General features: G+C 32.2%; 2 protein-coding genes across 3 annotated transcripts in view; both read left to right on the forward strand.

The window, feature by feature from the left end:
- The window catches only part of LOC126739043 (uncharacterized), a 165,074-nt gene that overhangs the window by 83,322 nt on the left and 57,780 nt on the right, over window positions 1–23,972 (forward strand). The gene's annotated exons all lie outside the window — the stretch shown is intronic.
- On the forward strand, window positions 4,997–6,023 carry LOC126739061 (uncharacterized). Of its 2 annotated transcripts, none has more exons than XR_007661527.1 (3): window positions 4,997–5,322; window positions 5,448–5,727; window positions 5,778–6,023. XR_007661527.1 is itself a non-coding variant. In XM_050444584.1 (3 exons), exons 1-3 carry the CDS (start codon window positions 5,129–5,131, stop codon window positions 5,802–5,804), a joined length of 474 nt encoding a protein of 157 aa, XP_050300541.1. In that variant the 5' UTR covers window positions 4,997–5,128; the 3' UTR covers window positions 5,805–6,023. The 2 variants fall into 2 exon arrangements, 1 of the variants encoding a protein (XP_050300541.1); XM_050444584.1 differs by having other exon boundaries at window positions 5,448–5,700.

Genomic DNA, 23,972 nt, shown 5'->3' on the forward strand with positions numbered 1-23,972 from the left:
GAACGGGAATTTTTATGTTTTTTTATGCGAAATTTTCACTCCTTTTGGTATTGCCGAAAAAGTAAGGTCATTTGAGAAAAATATAAGATAAATAACTTACCTAATTTTTCGTTTACTTTTATTTATATTAATGTTTTTTTTAAGTCTCACACACTTCACTTAAACATGTTTTTATTTTCACTGGTGAAATAAGCGAGCTCGTTTTCTTTACCTTCAGCCTCGTATTCACTATCGTCTTCACTACTACTGCCATTAGTGTCACTGTCCTCAGTTCCTACTGTGATGACAAGGGGCTCGATTTCTTCCATGATTTGGTCAGTTTCCCAGAATTTATCCTCCATAGTTCTGACGTGCTGGCAAAATTTCTGCCAATCATTTTCGGAAATCGAGGATATAGCATTCTCAGTAACCTCCTTTAAGGTTGTAATATTAAAATTGCCAGTAGTATTCCGACTTCTTAGACCTTATTCCATTTCTCTAGATAGACCTTATTCCACCTCATTTTTTTCAGCCATTTAAAAAAAAAAAAAAAATTGCCAATCGATATTAGACTGCAAGGGTCAAATTTATTTAGTATTTTCAATCCCTTAACTCTAACCCCCATGCGGCGGGGGTGACTATCAACCCCAAAATCTTAAATGGTAAGGGTATCACTCGACACCCCTTTCTATTTAAGATTTTGGGGTTGATAGTCACCCCCGCCGCATGGGGGTTAGAGTTAAGGGATTGAAAATACCAAATAAATTTGTTCGCCTGAAGTCAAAAAACGATCATCAAAAATTTTTTTTGAAAGAAAATATCTGAAGAAACTGGGGTGGAAAGTTTTCATTAGCTCACCGTGTATGTACATATTATGTAGGTACATTTATATATTTCAAATTTAAAATTTATCAGTTCAAAAGGCTTAATTAAGTTGTTATAGTTATCTTTCTTAGTTAACCAGGCGATTATATCTCTTTTTAAAGAAGATTTTGTTGGGGTTTTATCCCCCTGCACCGAATGATAAGGAGCATTGTCTAACACTATTACCGAATTGGCAGGTATATTTGGGAGAAGTTTTTCCGTGAGCCATCTAGTAAAATTTTCCCTATTCATTTGGCCATGGTAATCACCTTCCGGCTTTAAATATTAAACAGGCATTGTCCACAAAACCCTTGTCGGAACCTGCATGAATAATTATTAGCCGACCTAAAATATCATTTAAAATATAATATATATTTCTCAAATTGAACTGGTCCTTTCCTGTGAAAAAATATATGACTGTAACTTATACATACTGTTTTGTATAGTATGCTTACCCGTTGAACTAATATTCTGTAAAACACCAGTAACCGTATCGGTCTGCCAACATTTCTTGAACGTCAAATCGTTATCCACCCAAGTTTCGTCCAAGTAAATAATGTTTCAACCTTCTTCATGATATTTTCGTATTTCGTGAAGATATTTGTATCTCCAGGAAAAAATATTGGGCCTCTCCATTAAGATTTTCCTCTTATTCTGACACTTACGCCAAAAAAAGCCATTTGACTTTAATAAAAGCCGAAGCGTTTCCCTGGAATAAAAAAAATTTGCCTCTTCTTTTAATTTTCTTAACAACTTTCTAGTTGTCGGAACCACTTTATATTCCAGGTGAAATCTGGTGATACAATGCCTAACTATTTGAAAATGAAAACTGTCTTTTTCGACGACAGTTTTCCGTGGCCCTGGACTGGCTAACATTTCATCAGGGTTATTTTGTCGCCTTTCTTCATCTTCCTTGTGAATTTTTTTCACAGATGATACGGAGACTCCGGTATAAAGGGAAACGCGATCAAGCTTACGTTTAAGAGGCAATTTCATCGAATTATTTGCAGCTTCTTTATCGCAAATCCTAATAACAACATTTTGAATGCATAGTTGGTATACAAAAAGCAATAAAATATAATATAAACTACTGTTTTTGTAAGTTTTTTAAGAGGCACAATGTATTTCACTTTTTTTTAAATAAATTATTATTACTTACCTGTAAACGTTTGCTATCACTTCCCTCGTTTGACTATGAAGGACCTTACCCTCAGTGAATTTATTCATTATAATATCGTATACAGGGTGTCAATTTGAAAACTTCCCACCCCTATTATCTCGAAACGGGTTAGGTTTTTATAAAATCGCTAGGACACGTCGATTTTATTATCGAGGGGGAACAATTTTTATGCAGAAATCACTTCGCCTCTTTCAACCCCCTACCCCCCACAACCTCCCTCTCAAAAATCTTAAATGGCAATAGGGGTTGAGTGATACCTCATTTGAAAGAACTTTTAATTCTCTACATTTTGGCACCTTATTTTTTAAATTTGAGTGCTGCGTTGCCAAGTTAGGGTTATTTAAACATTGTTAAATTACTTATTATTAAACATTATTCCTGTAAGTTAAATACGTTGAAGCTATGATTTCTATTGGAACGTGTTTGACCATAAAGCGAACCGGTGCATTTCTCACTGAAAGTGTTTATCAATCCGACAAATTCTTTTGGTCATGAAAGATAAACATTTAATTTTTTTTCTTTTTTGTTTATTTTCGTTTGCAATGGAATTCGTCTCAATACAGTTCGATGATATGATCCGAAATTTAAAATAGTATTTAGTGAACTTTCCTACCAGTCAATGTCACTAGGTATTTAAATCAGTTAAAATTTATTTCGATAATTTGTGTGTTATTGTTAGTTACTATGGTATACACGCTTAGGCAAAGAATTGAAATGATTTTTATTTATGGCGAGCAAGGAAGATGCGCAAAAAGAACGGCAGAAGTTTTTAATAATAGAAATCCTAATTGTAATGTAAGTCACAGATACATTTTGGACGTAGTAGCTAAATTTAATGAAACGGGTTCAGTTGGAAACAAAAAAAGGGCAAGTCGGCGTGTTTTAAACGAAGATGCTCAAGTAGAGATTTTGGGAACATTCGTTGCAGAACCCACCAATTCTCTCCGTACAGTAGCACGTCTAACTGGAATGTTACATGAAACTGTACGACGAGCATTACAGTTACATAAATATCATCCGTACAAGATGCAAATTTTACAGGAACTTCATGAGGACGATTTTGATAGGAGAATAGAGTTTTGCGAAATTATGTCCAACTTAATAAACACTCGTGCAATTGTGGTAAGCAACATTTGCTTCAGTGATGAATGTACCTTTTTCCTAAACGGCCATGTCAATAGACAGAATTGTCGATACTGGAGTGAGGACAATCCCCACATTTTCAGAGAGGGTGCTACACAGCGGCCACAAAAAATTAATGTTTGGGCCGGTATTCTTGGAAATGCTGTTATAGGACCGTTGTTTATTGAACAAAACTTAACTGGAGAGCTCTACTTACACCTACTTGAAGATGTAATTGATCCTTTGATACCAACTGAACTGGAAAATCAAGTTGGTAACATTTTGCAAGAAAACGAACTACACTTTCAGCAAGATGGAGCTACGCCGCATTATTTTCGGCCAGTGCGGGAGTGGTTGAATAACAGATTCCCTAACCAATGGATTGGTAGAAGGGGACCGATAGAATGGCCTGCTAGGTCACCAGACTTAACGCCGTTAGATTTTTTTTTATGGGGGCACATAAAATCGGTTGTTTACAAAACTCAGCCTGATGATATCGAAGATTTAAAAAGAAGAATTACAGAGGCAAGTAGGGCTATTCCAGAAGAGGTATTTCAGAATGTTCGGGAAGAATTTGAGAATAGACTTTATTTTTGTTTGGAGAATAATGGAGAACACTTTGAACACCTCTTAAAGTAGATGTGTTAATAAAATAAATTTTAGGCGTGCTTTTGTAAAGACCATAATTGTAACGGCTCTGCAAATGTTTAGTAAAAATAATATTAACCTAAATAACATGTTTCAATGCAAATCATAGCTTTAACGTAATTAAAACACTTACAGGAATAATGTTTAATAATAACTAATTTAACAATGTTTAAATAACCCTAACTTGGCAACGCAGCACTCAAATTTAAAAAATAAGGTGCCAAAATGTAGAGAATAAAAAGTTCTTTCAAATGAGGTATCACTCAACCCCTATTGCCATTTAAGATTTTTGAGAGGGAGGTTCTGGGGGGTAGGGGGTTGAAAGAGGCGAAGTGATTTCTGCATAAAAATTGTTCCCCCTCGATAATAAAATCGACGTGTCCTAGCGATTTTATAAAAACCTAACCCGTTTTGAGATAATAGGAGTGGGAAGTTTTCAAATTGACACCCTGTATATGCAGACAATAATAAAACAAACTAAAAAATTTAATATTAGGTATTTCATGTAAGTAATAAAACAGTGAAACTACAAACCTACGAAAATTACACTACCTACTTATAGGTATACACAACACTAATATCAGTTTTTTTAATTAATAGCCACAAATAAAACAAAATAATAAATAACATATAAAATAAAAGGAAATCCAAAAATCAACGATAAAACCTACGCCACTGTCATTGTAAACAGGTGACAAAGACGCTGTCCAATGAACTGTCGAAATCATTCATAACAAAAACACGTGCGGCGAGGGAAACCAATCACAAGCGTTCAGGTTCATAATGGCTGACCCCTATTAGACAAAAAGTAGAGGAGTAGAAGTAGGAATGTAGAGGTTGAACGTAATGTTGCCAGATTTACTAAACATGATCCATTTTTTGGACAAACATTTAATTGTACCATATTTAATGGTAAAACAATTGCGTATTAAAGCCAAAATGGAATAACTATTTAGATTATAATTCTTAACATTTTACCCTCTATATCTTGTGATTGTAAAAAATCTTATATTGCATATTATTAGAAAGTAAGTCCCGCACAATTACGTTTTGAGTTTAAACGTGGCAACGTTGAATATTTTGGCCCACATTCCTGCCGCTGTTTCAGATCCACTTGCCAGACTATAATAATTTGGCAAGGGTTCCCGGTAGCGTATTCACCGACCATCTAGTGTTAAGACCGTAATAAGGATTTATCGACGCTGATTGGTCAAATTTAATTTGAGATGACGTATTAGACGTATGTCGATACTTAAAACTCTTAAACTCGAACTCGTGTTCGTGGTTCGTTTGTTCGGCGTTGTAGGGTGTTGTTGTTGTTTTTAAAATCTCAAAATGTATGATTTAACAAATGTAATTACGAAACTAAATGAAACCTTTTGTGTTGTGCTAGAGAAGTCCGAAAAAGCATGTGCTACTTTGCGGGCCAACGTTAATTCTGAAGAAGAGGTTCAAGCATTTTTGTTGGTATTTAGCGACATAACCAAAACAAATTGGATCGTACATCATAATGTACCTTCTTCACAAAGGTAGGTGCATTATATTATTCCTGGTCTATGGGTAGGTGCTTGACAGCATACGAATTAATTTGGCTTTTTGTATTTTTTTAACGATTTTTTTATACGCATTCCTTACCTTACTAATATCCTTTTAGAATAGTGTTTCACAAAGCTTGGTTATGTCATCACAGTTGTAAACATAAGTCCATCCACCAGAAAACAGAAAGAAATACTGGATGTAGCGCTGCATTGGATATTAAAATCAAATTGAATACTGTTAACACTCGCCGCAGTGATAAATATTTGGCTAGATCTCCACCACTATGTGCAGTTGTGAGATTTAAAATTGAGCACAACCACAATATTAATACAAGTAGTGTTTTAAGATTACTTAGGGTATCAAAAGAGGTATGTGTGGCAGCTGTACCTACTTAGGTATTTATATAATTATATATATATAATTTTATTTGATTTAAATTTTTTAGACCATTTCTATATTTGAACTTCGGTAGCTCAGGTGTCGCGGAATTTCAAAGGTGGTGCAGCTATTCGCGTTCAACCAACTTCTATTGCACGATGAAGAAATGGAGTCACCAAGGGCTCAAATAGCTGCTGGACGCCCTCCAACAAAATTTAAGTCTAACAGAGTTAAAAAAAGGCCAAGAAATTTACATAAAAATATTATGGCAAATTTACCCCGTGCCAAATCTCATGGTAGGTAACTAATCAATAAATTGGTAGATGCTAACCTTTTTGTGTATTGATAATTTTTCTAATATGAAAATAAGATTGTTAATCAAACCCAATGTTACCTTCTGTGTTGTTATGTATCTTTGCAATGTGCCAGAGTTATCTACCTTATTTTATATTTTATTTTCAATGTATGAAATAAAGAAGTTCGATATTATAACAACTTTATTTTATTTATTCTTTTTATACAGTTTCTTACAAGTTTAACAAAATAAATCATTTATTTACTGACAGAAGGATCTTTCACTCGCTTTACAACGTAACATTCTTGATCATTGTCAAACTCAAAATTTCATTCTTCATAAAAAGTTGTTAAAAAACCACAATCAATCAAACATTATATTTTTTATAAAATTTCACAATATCTACATCTTTACATCAAAAATACGGATCACGAGCAGATGAAAGTAGTACCTAGTGTTACAGTTTTTTTTATGAATGATTAAATTTATCTAGTTATAGTTGAAATTAAATTGATTAATGCAATCTTATGCCCACAAAATCATAAAGATTAAGAGAAATAATTATTTAAATGTACAACCCCTAAAATAAAACTCATACTATTCAATTTGTAAATGTTTATTGATTATAATAAGAAAAAATAAAAGAAACAAAATGTGATTCACCCTAAAACCCAAAATATAACTAAACAGAACACTTCTCGTCATATTAACACAGGTACACAAATAGTTAATCATGTAATGGGCACAAACACTTTATACGGCACTAAATTGTTTTATTTATAGTTTATTTGGTTTTTTTAATTGAAATTTATCACGAAAATTAGTCCAAAATAGTTAAAATTCAACTATAAAAAACTTAAATTAGATGTTCACTCCAAAATTCATTTACCTACCTAATCGATACTCAAATCTTGACCAATCAGCGTCGATGAATCCTTATTACGGTCTTAACACTAGATGGTCGGTTAATACGCTTCCCGGTATGCGTATTTACATACTATACTACAGCACAGAGCACCATAGAACTCGGCGCGTCTGCACCGCAGTATAATATGTAATAATTGAGAAATGCGCTTATTTATCACTACATACTATACTACGCTACAGAGCATTAGAAAGAAAAATGTTTTTCGTGTAAAAATTATGCGATTTGTTTGGTGCTGTAAAATTGGTAGTAACAGAGTGAATAAATGTGTTATAATTATTACTGGTTTTTGTTTCATTTTTGTTGGTGATTTTAATATACAAGATGAGGCGTGTTAAAATATTTAATGAATACAATGCTTCTTTAAAATTTAAAAACAATGTGATGAAGGTGTGTTGTATTTTGGGAATTTCGATAGTGCTTTGTTTCTAAGCTAGGTTTTTTATTTTAATGTATATGAATACAAAGTATGTATCTAAATAAGAACATATAAATTGTTAGATTTTAATTAGATGCTATCTATTTAGTTTAGATTTGAAATTTAAAGGGTCTAATAAATAAAAATAAAGCAATTACTTTTGCTTAAAATATGAAAGCAAAACCTCAAGACTTGAAGAAGTATATTTTTGTGTGTTAATGAGACAGAATGTAAAAGAATATACAAATTATTATTTATTTTCTTTTTATTTTACTCATCTACCTAATATTATCTACCATAGATTGGACATGTTACCTATAAGGAGTTTATACGAACACCATTGTTAATCAGTAAGAAATCATTCAATATTTTATTAGGTCTATTTTATATAAAACAAAATAAAAGAGATGATACCTAGTATTCATAACAAAAAGATTAAATTCAATAGTACCTATCATAACTAAAATAGCCACGGCCTCCTCTACTTGTCAGGCCGTGAACAGCTCTCTTATGCAGTGTTGCCAAGTGTAAGATAGAGGTCTAAGAATTTTTCAAGATATCTAAAGGATTTAAATTTGATTTTCCCATGGTGGTTGGCAGAAAAAAAGTAAAAATCTAAAAAAAAGTATATGTAAAAACTTGACACAGTCAGTATTTTGTGACAGTAACCAATCAAGATCACTTTCATTGCAACAGTTTTCAGTATGTTTCTGTATTTCGGAGAGTGAAAATGAGCTACCAGTAGCCTTCCGCAAAATATTTTTAAGTCTTTTTTTTTCTGCATTTATTATTTCATTGAAACTCATATTGTAATTACTTCCACCTAACAGCTTATATTTACCAAACCTTTTTTCTAACTTTTCAGTTGTAAATTTGCCAGGTAAAATATAAGAGATTGCAAACTTTTCAAAGGAGTACTCCATTATTTCTAACAAAACACAAGTGCTATGCCGAAGGGCTGAATAAGTATCTTTTGTTAATTTACCATTAAAATTAAGTTTTTGCCATATATCTAACTATAAGATGAACTTTTTAAAAAATTCAATGCGAAAATCATTCATATTATAAAAAGGAGCACACCACTTATTTTTTTTAATTATGTGTTTAATTGTACTTGTATTATTAACAACATTCCACCAATTTCTTATAATCTCTAAAAAGGAAGCCGTATCATGTAAATTATATTCTTTTAATGAAGAAATAGTAGAATAATCACAAATATTGTCTGCTAAGTACACTTTTTGCCTTTCAAGATTGTTAGGATAAACTGTTTTATAGTTAAGTTTAAATGCTTTTTTTATTACTAGATTTTGTTCTTTATTGTAGATGTCTTTAATGTCCTGAAATTTAGCATACTTTATTTGATTGAAATTGTCAAATTCGGGATATACAAAAGTATTCTTATCATTTTTTAAATTCCGCCAATTATTTATTATATTTTTAAATATATGAACAAAATCATAGCTCACAAATATTTTATTTTGGGGAATGTCAGGGTTCGGAAAATGTGTTAAATTATTTGTTAAATTTGAAAACATTGACCGATTAATTCTATGGTTGTCTGTTATTATGTCTAAAACAGTAAAACCACATTTTTGTACTAAAGAAATTACGTTTTTGGTGACTGGTATCATTTCAGAACCTTTTATATTGTGTACTGGTAATAATTTAACAATTTCACAAAAATTTCCAAAAGCAGAACATATCATAAAGGTCAAAATAGTTGTTGCCAATGAACTGTCATTAGAGGCGACACCAACTAAATTTTTTCCTCTATAATCTAATCTTTTAGTAACATATACCTCATCAACTAAGAGAACAACAATTTTTTCTTGATCTTTTAAAAAGTCAGATAAATATTTCAAATACCCATTGGTACTTTTATCATTTTAAGTCGGATTAGGGTAACTATTTGGGGCCACATCTAAACTGGAAGAGAGGTATTGAAGATATCTTTTCGTGGGTAAATTAAAATAATCTCTCATTAAATTATATGCACTTGGGGAAAGTGTATATAACATAAATGCCATAATTATAGTATCAAAGGTGTATCATTTCCTTTTTAAAATTAGTAATTTAACTTGATTAATTAAAAGTGATAAAATGTTGTTTAAATTATTACACTTCTGTGTCCGCTCTTGTGGGTCATAGTCGGTATTAAAGCTATCCGACTGAATATCAGAAATCGCAACCAGTTTTTTGGATGCCTCATTTAAAAAATGCAAACTTTTTTCCAATGAAAAACTCAAATGTGTTATCCTCAGCTTTTTCTATGGTTATTGAAACTTTATACCTAACTAGTAAATTCTCCAGCTGATGGGACCATGTACTTAATTTTAAATCAAAAGGTAGGATCCAATTTAAATCATTAAATGTTAATTTTGACTTATGTACAAACACTTTAACATACATATTATTGTCAACAGAAATTTCAGAATAAATATTTATTGGCGACACAGTAAAATCAACCATATAAAAGTAAATCTTGCTCTTATTTTCTAATTTTATTGTCCATGAATCAGATAAGATATTTTTTTAAATAATTAAAAACTAAGTCTTCAAACCCATTAATTAAATCAAATTTTTCAAGCTGGTCATTTAATTCAAAAGCAAGATCGTCATTCTTGCTTTTCACTTTCTCTTTCGTCTGGCCTTTTTCTAGGAAGTGGCACTTTTTTTGATAAATGAGATGGTAAGTTAGGAAAATTGGATGGAAGGGCATCACCAGTGGCGAAGCGTACGAATAGACAAGGTAGACACTGTCTACCCAAAATTATCCAGTTATTTGTCATTAATTTATCACGTAATTATTTCATGTAATTGTTGAATTAAAATTAAAAAAAAAACTAACACAGAACGTAATCGCTATCTTTACTAATATTATATAGTATCTAAACATGATTAATCCGAAGGCGCGCCCCGCCTGCCGCACCGATTAAGATAAAAATACAGGGCTGACACCCAATTAATGTATACGAGCCCCAGGAAGACACATTGATATTTGTCTTCCGAAATTTGGAGCATATAATTGAACCAAATACGCATCAAGCAGGCTACAGAGGTCCCGCCGCATCAGCATTCAGCCTATTACGTATGCAAAATTTACTCGCGCGAAAGACATTCCGACGTGTTTAAGGCAGAACGACACAAACGCCAAATTACAAATTTTTCAGGAGACACAAAAAACCGTGTAACATTCGTATTTATTTTTTTAAAGCATTATGTTTGTTACTAAAAAAAAGTATTTTTTGTTCTTAATTTTTTTTATAAATTTTTTTTGTCTTAAGTTGATAAGTAAAGCTGTAATCTTAAAAATTAGGATTTTTTGGTGTTTATGCCAAACGTTACTGACTTATGGTGTTTATGCCAAAATGAAATAGTCGCTTGTGCCAAAACATGTCTGTTAATGGTTGTGTAAATTGGCGCTTATCTGGAGATGTGCCAAATCACTTTTTTAACACAAATTTGTTTTTTTTGGTTTTTATGCCAATTAAAAACACAAATTACTTTTGAATATAATTTATAAAAGAACATTGTTGTATCATAAGATACATATTTATTTTAAAAAATTGTAACATAATTACAAGTATTTCTTATAAAAAATTAAAAAAAACAGTTTTTTTTGGAAAATAATTTGGTTTATAATACATACTACATACATAGTTTAATAATAATAATACTCATATTTTACAACGGACTAGTTAAAAAAAACAAATTCTTAAAAAAATGGTAATATACCTAAGTAGGTATTTCATATGAAAAATGAAAACAGATTAGTTAATCTTATATAATAATAATACTCGTATTTTGGTATTTCCTCCTTATAGGCTGCGTTAAGATTACCTGATTTTAATTTCAAAAAGACTAGTTCTTCTTTGTTTTCTTTAAAAGAGTAAAAAACCCTAGCATTATAATCAATTTTAGAAAAAACTGCTTTTTTAAATTCCGATATTTTTAGTTTACTTGCTTTTTCAAAATTAATGCTTTTGAAGTCCAGAAAATCTGAGAATTTTTGCTTGATAATTATATAAGGTTCTGGATTATTTCTGGCATTACGAATAATAGTGGGCCATTCAGATGGCGCTTGTACTATTTTATTTTTTATATTCTTTTCAATGACTGCATGTATTGAATCTACAGGCATGTAGGTATGGCCTGCAATTAAATAAGTAACAGACACTTCTTCGACGGTAATAGAATGATTTAAAAAATATCTAATCATTAAAAATAAAAACTTATTTTTATTTATTATTTTAGCAATTGTCTCAGTACATTGATATTTTTTTATATTTAGCAGTGCTATCTACGTATTTTAAATAGTGTAACAAGTTTGAGCAAATTTCGTTACTACCCCTTTATGCATTTTTTGCTTCCCATAAGTAACAATAGCCTTTTTTTGTAGTCGATTCATAAACAGACAAGTTATAAACTGCATATTTTCGGGAAAAACCTAACAGCATATTATCTCCATGAGGAGTAGCTAATACCTTCTGGAGATCAAAACTTACTACTAAATATGAGTTTTCTTCTCCTGACATTTTTTGTTCCTCTAGGAAAGTTTGCTTAATTGTATCCTTTTCCTCGATATGCTCCTTATAATTTTTGGTCTCTGCTTCAGTCTTCAACTCCTCGCTAAATTCTTAAATCTCTCGCATTTTAGGTATTTATCTTTTTTTGGGACGTGAATTCCAATGTTGTAATTTTCTTTTAACAAATTCAAAAATTTTCCCTTTTTTAAAAACTGGCGATTATTTTTTTGTTCAGTAAGAACATACATTTTGTAAAGGTTATTATAGCTTTTTATATCAGCAGGAAGATATGTTTTTGAAGATGATCTTCGGCAATAATGCGAGGGCACCGCTGGCAAAGAATTACCAAATTCCTTAAAGTGTTGAACAAGTTTGGTTTTAGTCTTGTTAGACGGTACATGGATTTCTCGCTGATCAGGCTGTGGAAATTTTTCATACTCCTTATTATTTAAAACAGTTCTCAATAATCACACGGTCACAGATAAAGTTGCAAGTAAAAACTGCCTGCAAACGCGTGTTGGTATACTATTTTTTAGTATACTATATTCCACTGTCATTTTTCTATTTTTTAAATTTTTTGATTTACGCCGTCTCTTAATTGAACAAACCGAAGTACAATCACTAATAAATCGTTTCTGCTTGTCACTACTTGCCAAGCCCCAAAAAAAATCAAATATAGATTTTCTTTTTTCTTCAGAAAATAAATTACAATCATTTTTGCAGCTATTTTTATTTCTGCACGGGTTTTCCTTCATTTTCTTTCACAAATTAATTTTCCTGAAGTGCTTAAGTATTTCAATGCCAAATCTTTTTGTTTCTTGCGTTCCTCTCGTTTGCTGACTGAGTTCTTCTTAATCTTTATTGAAATAGCTGGATTGCCTTCATTTATTTCTTTCTGAAAGTCACTGCTATTTTCTTTATCATTTTCGTCTGGAAAATATTGGACTCTTCTTTTCTTATTAGGTTTTTCAAAGTCTTCTTCTTCATTTTCGGAACTGCTCGTATTTTCCTCAATTTCATAGTCTTCATCAGAATCTGTAGTAAAATCAGTCTCAATTCTGGCACTGGTTGTGGCATTAATATTGCTTAAACTGTTTATACTAGATATAGTATTACTTAAACTTTTATCAACAGTAAGAAAGTCTAATGGAAAGTCCAAGATATCTAACTCGTTATGAAATATCATTTCAGAAGGAATTTGATAACTAGTTTCCGCACTGGCATTTTTTTCTGCAATAACTTCTGGGCTTGGTCCCAAACTATTTATAATTTCATTGGTGTTTTCCAAAATTATCACATCCTCTTTCAAAGCTGCGTCGAGGGGACAAACTTCATCGAGGACCTCTACCAGCATGCTATTATCCAATTCAACATTTGACGACTTTTGCCAACTAGCATTAGGATCATCTTCTTTATTGCTTTTTGCAAGTTTTAAAAGCTTTTGTGTTCTTGAATGATACATTTCTAAAAATTAACAAAAAAAATCGATAGTATAGCATAAAAGGCATAAGCGCCATTTATAAAACACACAATATTACATGATTGTAGCAAGAAACTAAAACACCATTAGTTAAAAATTAATCTTTTTGGTAATTTATATACATTAAATACCGAAAACTTCTAGGACAAAACCTTTTAAGGCGAAAAAAAGCATTAAATCATTTGCATTGAATAGCATAGGTGTAATGTCGCTTGTGCTAAACAAAAAGTACTGCATGCAAATTGGCATAAACGCCACATTTTTAAAATCAGATTTGAGTGATTAGGCAGATATAATTGTTATTATAATTAGATTTATCTACTAGTCTGTCAAATCCTTTTGTTTAAAAAACAATTTAAATCTACCTTTAGCTTACAAAAACTGCCGATAAACACGCACGCAGGCACCTGTGTAAAGCTTATGACCGTCTGGCGCTTATGCCAAACAAAAGTGGGTGGAGGGGAACTCTTGGCGTTTGTGCAAATTTTAAAAGCATTTCACAACCAAACGGATTTTTTGTGGCATAAGTCTCAAACGTTATTAGATGCGGAATAAAAGCCGCTTTAATTTGACGTAAATAACCGATTTTTGAATTTTTGGCGCTTGTGCCGTTCTGCCTTGAACACGTCGATTCGAGCTTTTGTCTATCGAAGTCGACCAGCTATTTTATTATGCTGTTGAGGGTTATTGTTTATGGACACGCTTGATCTGGTCAGCCGCAATACATCTTCAGTTTTGTTTCGTTTTGATGAATCTACATTTGGTGGGGGCTCGTGCTATAGTAATTTAATAATTAGTATTTTTATTTTTGGGTGTATAGAAAAGGTTTTTTTAGTGGTTATTTATGAACTATTATATTTTGTTTTTTGTAAGTAGTAATTATTTTTTTCGTTTTTATATCACTACATAATTTTTCTCTTTGACTTAATATTTCATGCGCTTTCATTCTCTATTTCATTAAAGTGAATAATATTGAATATACATTTTTTTCTAATTAACGATTTTTATTGTTTGTCTACCCGAAAAAAAAGTTCACGCTTCGCCACTGGGCATCACGTTTAAGTTTGGCTTTTGTTGGAATTTTCTTTACAGTCCCATCCGGCAATAAAAAAAATATCCTCTTTAATGATATCGCCTTCTTGAAAGTGAATCCCACACACTACACCGAATATTGACTGGGAGACCAGTTAGCTCCGTGAATGGTTTTTACCCCTTTAGCCCTTTTTAACTTTAATACACACACTGACCTAGTTATAATAAAACTTCATCTCAAGTTCAAGTTGACCTATATACTTTCTTTTGCCAATGTTTTCCTAAATGACTACACCAAAGAATGCAAACTAGGGATGGGTAGGTATAAGTACACGGCTTTAAGCAACACTTAGGTAGGTAACTAGGAAGGGATAATGTTTTAAAACCGCACTAAAAACCAAAGAAAAACAAATGTAAATAAGCCTATTTGAAAGTAAACAAAACAATGGGACTTTACTGTTGAAATGGACATGCACAGCTGTTTAGAGGTAACCGCGAAAGATCACAAACACTTATTACCGATATTAAAGTATTAAACTATTAAAAGACAAATAAAACTTATAATAATAAAAATAAAACTTTCAAAATACAACAAGTTTTTCAGCAGAATCCCCGGCTCTCGACCCGATAAATTATAACCAAAATAATAGTGATGGTATAAAAGACCTGCACCTGCTCTTTTGGACCTAGTTCGCCATTTCGGAGCGGTGCACCTGATCCCAAAACCTATAATACCCAGGTGTAGGTGCACTACGGATTTGTTAGTGTAACGTCAGATCTTGAACCGGTTCGAAACGAATCCGGCGTGCACCTACATAAAAGATTACAGTGCAGTTGCCGCCATCTAACCGCAGATTGTCGAACAGAACAGCAAAACAGCCAAACATACAATTTCAATGGTTTGATCCTCTCGGGAATCGGGATATCAATACCAAAGCCAAGCAGAAATATATAAGTTATTATAGTATAATAAGTATAAGTACATAGTATCATAGTAATAATATTCATTTAAATTCTTAAAAGGGGTATTTGATTTGAACTATTTGCTTTCATAAATTCAGACATATTACATTACATATACCTACCTAACAGGAATAACAGGATGATTAGTTATAATTGAACATAGAAATCATAGACATAGAATTTAGAATGTAAAATTTTTGTTAATAATAATAATACCTTACTCATGTGAATATTATTTAAAAATCTTTTATTTTTATTAATTTTAACTATAACACTAAAAGGTCGAAACAGTAAATAGGAGAGGGTCATAAAAATAAAAAGCATAGTTCGAATCTTGGTTCAGCCCGGTGCACCTGCACCTGATTAACGGAGCTAGGTTCACAGCCGGAACTGGAGCAGGTGCACCTGATCCCAAAAAGGAACTGATCTTACCACCCCTACAAAATAATAACACTGAATAGTGGGGAACAAAGCCGGGAGATAGACAACTATGCCGTGTTGCCGGATCTCTTTATTTCACGGCCTGAAGGTAGAGACGGCCGTGAAATAGCCCTAGAGGAAAATATTGATACATGTTTTTTGAAGATATGATATAGGATACTCCTAATATAGAAGTGATCACAAATGAAAATAACAGTAAAGAAAAAGATGACACACTTACGTTTTTTCAACAAGATATGGTTCCAAATTTGACTTTATCATCTTCACATCCAGATGATATACTTAAGAGAAAAGAAGTTGCAGTAGAACAATTAAGTCAACATTTTTTAAATCTCGTACATATGGTTAAAAGAGACTCGACTCCTGAAGCAACAAATATGGTGGTGAAACTGAACAACACATTAGAAAAAATAAAAATCTCATAGGAGCTGCTAAATCTCTTTAGTAGAATGAAGAATATTTGTCGTGGAGAAATAATTAAAGTACAGCCTACGTCCACAAGTAGAAGATTGCAAAGACCTGGAATGACATCTGGATCAAAAAGAATTCAGGCAGAAAGACCAGCAAAAAATAAATAAATCATCCGAAGACGTACGGTTTCAAGGTCACTGAATCAAGCTGTTGACTGCAATCGCCAAATCTCATTAAAAAGTTGATGTTGCGAAATCAATTTCTCAACACAGACAAATTAAATTTGTCTCAAATAATAACTACAGTCTACAAAAACTCTCCGATACCTGGAATTGGTGTCTGGGTCTGTCTTGCCCCGATCAAGCCGCGGCGACACGAAATTTACCCCGCACCACACCCAGTATGACGATAAATGCGAACCAGGCAAGATCTCTGCTCCGTCCAGCCAGCGACGTAAAATCAAAAACCCAAAACATCGAAGTCGATGTTAATTTTGTTTCACATAAGTTGATCTTAAAGAGTTAGTTAACAGTTTGTGTCTTTTGACGGAAATGGTGCAAACCTTTCCCGTACATATCTTTAAATGGGAAAGATCTGTTTCCTGTATTTAATAATTTAAATAAAAAGCAAATTTATGTTGCAAAATTGAGCGTTGCAGTTAAAAGCGTTGTAAACTAGCTATTAAATTGCCTTTAAGTTAAAGCATATTATTTTGTGGGCGCTTCGTAAGAATATAAAGTTGTGAACAGAAAAGTCAACATTTATGACATTTTCCATGAACAGTTTTAATAACTAGTGAGGAGGCTGTTACTGAACCGAGGACAAGACTATTGAACATAGTGTGGAAGCAGCAGTGTATTGGATTTTGTTTTTCTGTGTCTTCACATAGAAACAAGGTACCTTGTAATTTTAACTTGTGTGTTTTATTTTAAACAATAATAATTATTGTTACGCTATTTGTATTAAGGCCAAAGGGTTTAATTTAGTTAATTACTTTGTCTTGGTGTTTATTTAAATTTAAAATTTATTTTTGTTCGAGTGCTTGCTGGAATGAGTGTGTTTACTTAGTAATAAGTTTTAGGTTTTTAGTTGTTTAAAGAAAATTACCGTTTTTATATTTAATATAAGATATTTAGGAGAAAATTTGATGGAAATTTTATTTACTAGCCTTATGTCAGTCCTTTCGTAGTGGCGTGCTAATATTAAGGTATTAGCACAATCTCTTTAAACCTCTACTAAGTTTAATGTTTAAACTCTAGTCACGAAGTTTAAATAGTTGATTTTAGGCTAATTAACTATAATAAAATACTAATTTAGATACTAATACAACTAATTAGATAATAAAGTTAAGATATTAACATAAAGTTTGGTAGACTGAGATATTTTATTTTTATTTTACGTTAAGTCCCTGTGTTTATTTTTAATTAATATTTGTTGAATACCTATAATTTTCTATTAAAATTAATCTAATAAAATAATCTCTTATAGTCGTATCCTTACTTGTTATACCTTCTAATTCTAAACAGCTTGCTAACTTTTCTGAAATTGCAAAAAAATTTAAAGCAAACTTCAGAAGAATACTTAACGTAGTCAAGCTTAACCACTGAAGGAGTTTTTAATTTATATGAATTGCAGAATAATATAAATCAACTTTTGCACTATTAGTATTTTGTGATTCAATGTGTGGCTATGTTGAGCATTTTTACCAACATAAGAGTATTTTTTCGCTATTTTAGAAAAGTTTACCCCACCCACCGTATTATCCATACAAGCAGATTAATAATAAAAAATATAAATTTGTACATTCTGAAGCGAAACCTATATTTTAAAATTAAACCAAATTTAGGAATGGACTAAAGAAATTACGTTTTACGCGTACGTATTTACGTACCTTTAAAAGCCCACAAGCCACTATTAAAATTTTTAGAGTACAACACACCTTCATAACATTAGGTATTTGTTTTCAAATTTTCCAGTCGCATCATATTCATTAAATATTTAAACATCCTTTATCTTGTATACCGAAATATCCAGAAAAAATAATTAATAATTATTTACTAATTATTTTGTATATAATAATTACACAATAATTAAATGTGTTACTACCAATTTTACAGCACCAAACAAATCACATAAAAACATTTTTCTTTTTAATGCTCTGTAGCGTAGTATAGTATGTAGTGATAAATAAGCGCATTTCTCAACTACATATTATACTGCGGTGCAGAACCGCGGAGTTCTAGGGTGCTCTGTGCTGTAGTAGTTAGTATAGTATGTAAATACGCTCCCGGTATTAGTTGTAGGAACTACAGATAAACATAGAAAATTTCATCCGATATGTCTAAGAGTTTCGACAAACGAGCGTTAGGAAGATTTTAAAATAGTTTAAAATAGTTTAAAAGAACAGGTTTTGTTTGTATACGGACATTCTCTACAACCGTCGGTATTAGTTTGTGATGGTGCAAAGAGCATCCAAAATGCTTTTACAGAAGTTTTTGGTCCTGAACCCATTGTGAGAATGTGTTGGGCACATGCAAAACCAAAAATGCAAACCAGGGTTGAAGAAACTTGCTCAGACAAAAACGCCCGAAAGAATATATTACAAGATTTAAATATTTTATTTTGAAAGCAGTTAAAAATGTATTTTTTTTAATTTTTGAATATTCTACTTTTTGTTATACTTTAAAAGAAAATTCTACACTAAACTACCTGAAAAATGTTTAATATTTTTAAGGCGTTTAAAGCAGTTATTGTCTGTTTTTTTTGCAGACAATTGTAAAAATTTTTGAAATTATGTTAAGTGTAGTTTCATCGTGCTCTCTCTCCAAATCAAGGGCAGGTTATCGATTCTAAATCATCACAAATAAAATAAAACCTTTTTTCGGTTCTAAGAACCTACGGACTGCGCCAAGAACTCACGAGCTCGAAATTTTGAAATTAACTGAAGGAAACAATGATAAATCCTTACAATTATTGAAACGCCCAGCAATATGTATAAAATAATCTTTATATAAGATACATCAATGGTTCCCCCAGAATTGTAGCAAAAAACTAGATTCGCCTTTATTTTCACATGCTAGTGATGCCCACTTAATTTGTTTTTATCAAAATGTTCGTGGTCTTAACACTAAAACCGAGACTTTTTTGGTGGCGGAATTCTCTGTGGAGTTTCTAAAAACATTGTGTCTGAAAAAATTAGTTTGTCTGATTTTTGTAACAGTATTGCGCCCTCTATCGATGTTGTTGGCTGTAAATTTACTATTAGGTTACAGATATTTTACATGATTGTTTTGTACATCCCACCATCTATCACATCTGTAATTTTCGAGCAATTTCTGGATCAGTTTACACTTTTAATATCAAAGCTAAACCATAATGTAATAATATTGGGCGATTTTAACGTGTCTCATTTCTCTATTAATTCACCTACAGGTAATTATGTTAGTCAAAAGTCGATTGCTGTGAATAATTTTGCTAACACTTTTAATCTTGTTCAGTGTAATCACATCCTAAACTATAATAACAGACTATTGGATCTTGTTTTATCTAACATCACCTGTACTGTTTCGCGTAGTGACGTGCCTTTTGTCTTGGAAGATTTGCATCACCCTGCACTGGATATTGATTTTACTGTCAGGCTCTCTCTCTTTTACTCAGGCCAACGTGTCCATAATTTTCAGCTTAATAAAAACTTATCTCATTCTTTTAATTTTAGAAAGGCCAACTTCCATCTCCTTTATGACTCGATCCTTGAAGCTGACTGGTCTACTGTGTATTTATCCTCTAATGTTAATGATGCATGTGGAGCCCTATATGATATATTGAATGGCATATTTGCCGCACACATTCCTCTTAAGCAGCAACGTAAAAGAAGATTTCCAAATTATTATTCTCGAGAATTGATTAAGAACATTATAGGAAAGAAAAGGCTTTCAAGGACTTTAAAATGTACAATTCTCCATTCTTTCAAAATAAATTCCATTCTCTTCAGACGCCTTATCAAACTACAAATACGCAATGAATATAAGTTGTATATATCAAACACCGAAAGGAATATTTCTTTGGACCCATCTAGCTTTTGGAATTTTATTGGTTCTAAGAAGGCTGGAACCATGATTCCTGGTATGATGAGGCTACCCGATGACGTGGTAGTTAAAGACCCACAAGACATAGTTGATGCTTTTGCACTGTTCTTTGGTGAGGCATTTATACAATCAAATTTCATTAACCATTCGTCGACGTCTGATAATGTGCCCCACTTTGACATTTCCAACGTTGATGCTTCCCAGATTATTTTGGCTAGTAAAAAAATCAAAAATAAGTTAACATCTGGCGTAGACGGTGTACCTAGTTTCTTGGTTAAAGGCTGCATTGGTGTGTTCTAGCTGATCCGCTGACCTACATTTTCAACTTAATACTGTCAACAGAACAAATTCCTGAAATTTGGAAGACTGCTAAAATAATACCTATTTTAAAAGCTGGGGACTCTGATCAAATCGTGAACTACAGGACAATCTCATTACTCTGTAACTTCTCAAAAATTTTCGAAATTATCCTGAATCGGTTGCTATTTAGTCACGCAAAAGAACTCATCTCTGTAGACCAGCAAGGATTTTTTAACGGGCGATCTTGTGTTACTAACTTATCCTGTCTGTCTAGCCACATCTGTGAATCACTTGATGTTAATACTCAAGTCGATGTTATTTATACCGACTTTTAAAAAGCCTTTGATCGGATAAATCACTATATTTTGCTGCCTAAATTAACTCAGTATGGTTTTTCAGGGAGATTATTTAATTTATTTCATTCCTACTTGATTGGTAGATCTTAGTATGTTGAATATAAGGCCTTTAAATCGAAACTTTTTAACGTAACGTCGGGTGTGCCACAGGGCTCGAACCTGGGTCCGCTCCTGTTTAGTTTTTTTATAAATGACTTGATTGAGTCACTCACTCGTCATAGGCTGGCTTTTGCCGATGATTTGAAGCTATATTTAAATGTATATGGTTTAGAGGATTGTCTTTTTCTTCAGAACTGTCTAAATACATTGGAGGTATGGTGCGCTGTTAACAGGTTAGGCTTGAATGCGGCTAAATGTAGTGTGGTCAGTTACTCTAGATCAAAAACACTCTTAAATTTTAATTTCTTTATTAATGATACTATTTTGAGTAGATTAGAGCAAATTACTGATCTTGATATCACCTTTGACTCTGAATTTACATTCGTTCCACACTTCAACAATATAGTCAAGTCAGCCCTGAGAAGGCTTGGGTTCATAATTAGAAGTTCTCAGAGTTTTATTTTGGAATCTACATTAAGACTGCTTTTCTGTTGCTTTGTGAGATCAAAACTGGCGTTTGGCTGCATTATATGGAACCCGCTCTATCAGAATCATGTTGGTCTTCTTGAATCTGTTCAGCGTAGATTTGCTAAGTTTTTGGCCTTCAGGCAAGATGGCATATATTCGGTAAGAGGGTTTGATCATCGGCAACTATTGGAACGCTTCAATCTACATCCATTACATCTCAAAAGAATAATCTTCTCTGTAAAATTCCTGCATGGGTTACTGAATGGATTCATTGATAGTCCTGTACTTCTTTCTGGTGTACGTTTCATGGCGCCTGGGCTTAATGCTAGACATCCCCTAACATTCTTTCTGCCAAGGCCTCATACTAATATCCTGTTGAAATCGCGCTATATTTAATCGGATCTGTTACATGTGCGATATAAATTTCTCTCCGGTTCATGTGATTGTCGATATCTTGGTGGATCATTACTTTTGGGATTAAGACCCATGTGTTTAAGTTATAGTTAGTAGGTATATTGCAGTTAATTTAATTTAATTTTGTTGAATATGTGATTATCTTGTTAAACTTTTATAATTGGGTTTTTATATCATATTAATAGTTATTTGTTCTAATTTTTTGGATAACTATTGAGACTGTTACTTTACTTTACTTTTTTTCTTTTCTTTTCATTCTTTTAGGTTTATTTGTGTGTGTTTTTTTTAACTATATTTTTCATTGTTTTGCAACTGTTTCCTGTTATTGTGCAAGTTGCCTGTTGAAAACAAAGGCTTATTATTATTATTATTATTTGCATTTCTGTAGACCGATAAGAAGGTAGATTTTTCAGTTAATACACATAAGCGAAGCAATTTCCTTTTTAATCTAGATTTGGTATAATTAGTAGGATTTTAAATATAAGTTGTATTCGAAGACACTATTTCCGGAATTCTTTCCTTGTTTTAATTTTTTTTGCCGTACATGATATTTCGCAGAAAATCACCATCCATACCATATGTCCAGTAAAAGTATTAAAATTCTTGTTCCTAATACGAAATCGAAATTATTGTTTGCGCCATTAAGAATAGTCGTAAATCTGAAAAGAAGACACTTAACATCCGTGCTAACAACGCTAAATATGGTGGTTATAATTTACCATGTGTGAAGAGCAAGCATTGTTCTTTATATTTGCTTCATTTAAAGTAAAAGTTGAGGGCTTTAAATTGCTACTTCCTAATAGACACTTTTTTAACATTATTTCTCAATAAGTGAGGATGCTTTTTTGGATTATTAATGCTAATTTTATAATAACTTTCTCTTTTACACAATACATTTGTCAGTTCTATTTTAGATAAAAACCTAAATTTTTTGTTGCAGTTAAACATTATCAAAAGGTTAGGGTATTCCAAATACGGGAGACTATTGCTAAATACAGGGTGTTCCGTTGATTATATTACAAATTTCTAGGGCAGATAGAAAACGTCAAAAGAAAAACAAAAGTTCATATAAACATGGGTCCGGAAAAGCTTCCTCAGGGAGCTAGAGCTCTTTGAAATTAACCTTTAAAAACTAGTTTTTTTTAATAGCTCCAAAACTACTTTAGCTACCGCAACCATTTTGGGAGGTAAACTATTGTTAGTACGTTTATTCTTTTGAACCTACTAAATAAAAAAAAAATTTACCAGGGGCTTCAGAATCAGGGGGGTATTTGGTAAATTTAGGCCCATTTCTTTAAGACTTTAATTTCTGCCCGTTTGGGCATTAGATTATGATGTTCCTATACTTTTTACATAAAAAAGGTGCTCTTAGTAAAAGTCAGTAAATGGTAAATATCACCGTTTTTGTGAAAATTGACGAAGAGCAAGTTATGAGATACAAAAATGAATTACCTATTATTATTAATAAACAATTAAAAAAAAATCTGGCGTAAATAAAAAATAAATGTTTAAAAAAAGTTAAGGTAGCCACTTTATTAAATTGGTACTCAAATTAATTAACTGTCACTTTAATTATCACCTTGAGGCATAAAATGTTTAAATGATTTTAAGTGTAATAAAAAACCAACAAATTAACAATTTTAGAAACGTAAACAAATTTTATTAAAGATTGGTATTACAAAAATAAACTTAAAATATTAATTGCTCAAAATGCCGGCCGCCACGATCGATACATTTGTTGTATCTACGCACCATATTAAGGTTGACGTGGTTAAAAATATCAGGCGTGGTTTGGATTACTTCAGCAGCTGCGGAAATTCTGGCCACCAGGTCTTCTTCTGACTCGACTGGAGTTTAAGATACGAGACTTTTCATATGCCCCCAAAGAAAAAAATCTAAGGGTGTCAAATCTGGTGAGCGCGCTGGCCAGGTGACAGGGCCTCCGCGGCCACTCCAGCGCCTTCCAAAATTTTCATTTATAAACTCGCGGACAATAAGTGAAAAATGAGCTGGCGCTCCATCGTGTTGTAGCCATAAGTTCTGTCG

The sequence above is a fragment of the Anthonomus grandis genome, chromosome 8 (assembly GCF_022605725.1).
Source record: "Anthonomus grandis grandis chromosome 8, icAntGran1.3, whole genome shotgun sequence".
NCBI lineage: Eukaryota > Metazoa > Arthropoda > Insecta > Coleoptera > Curculionidae > Anthonomus > Anthonomus grandis.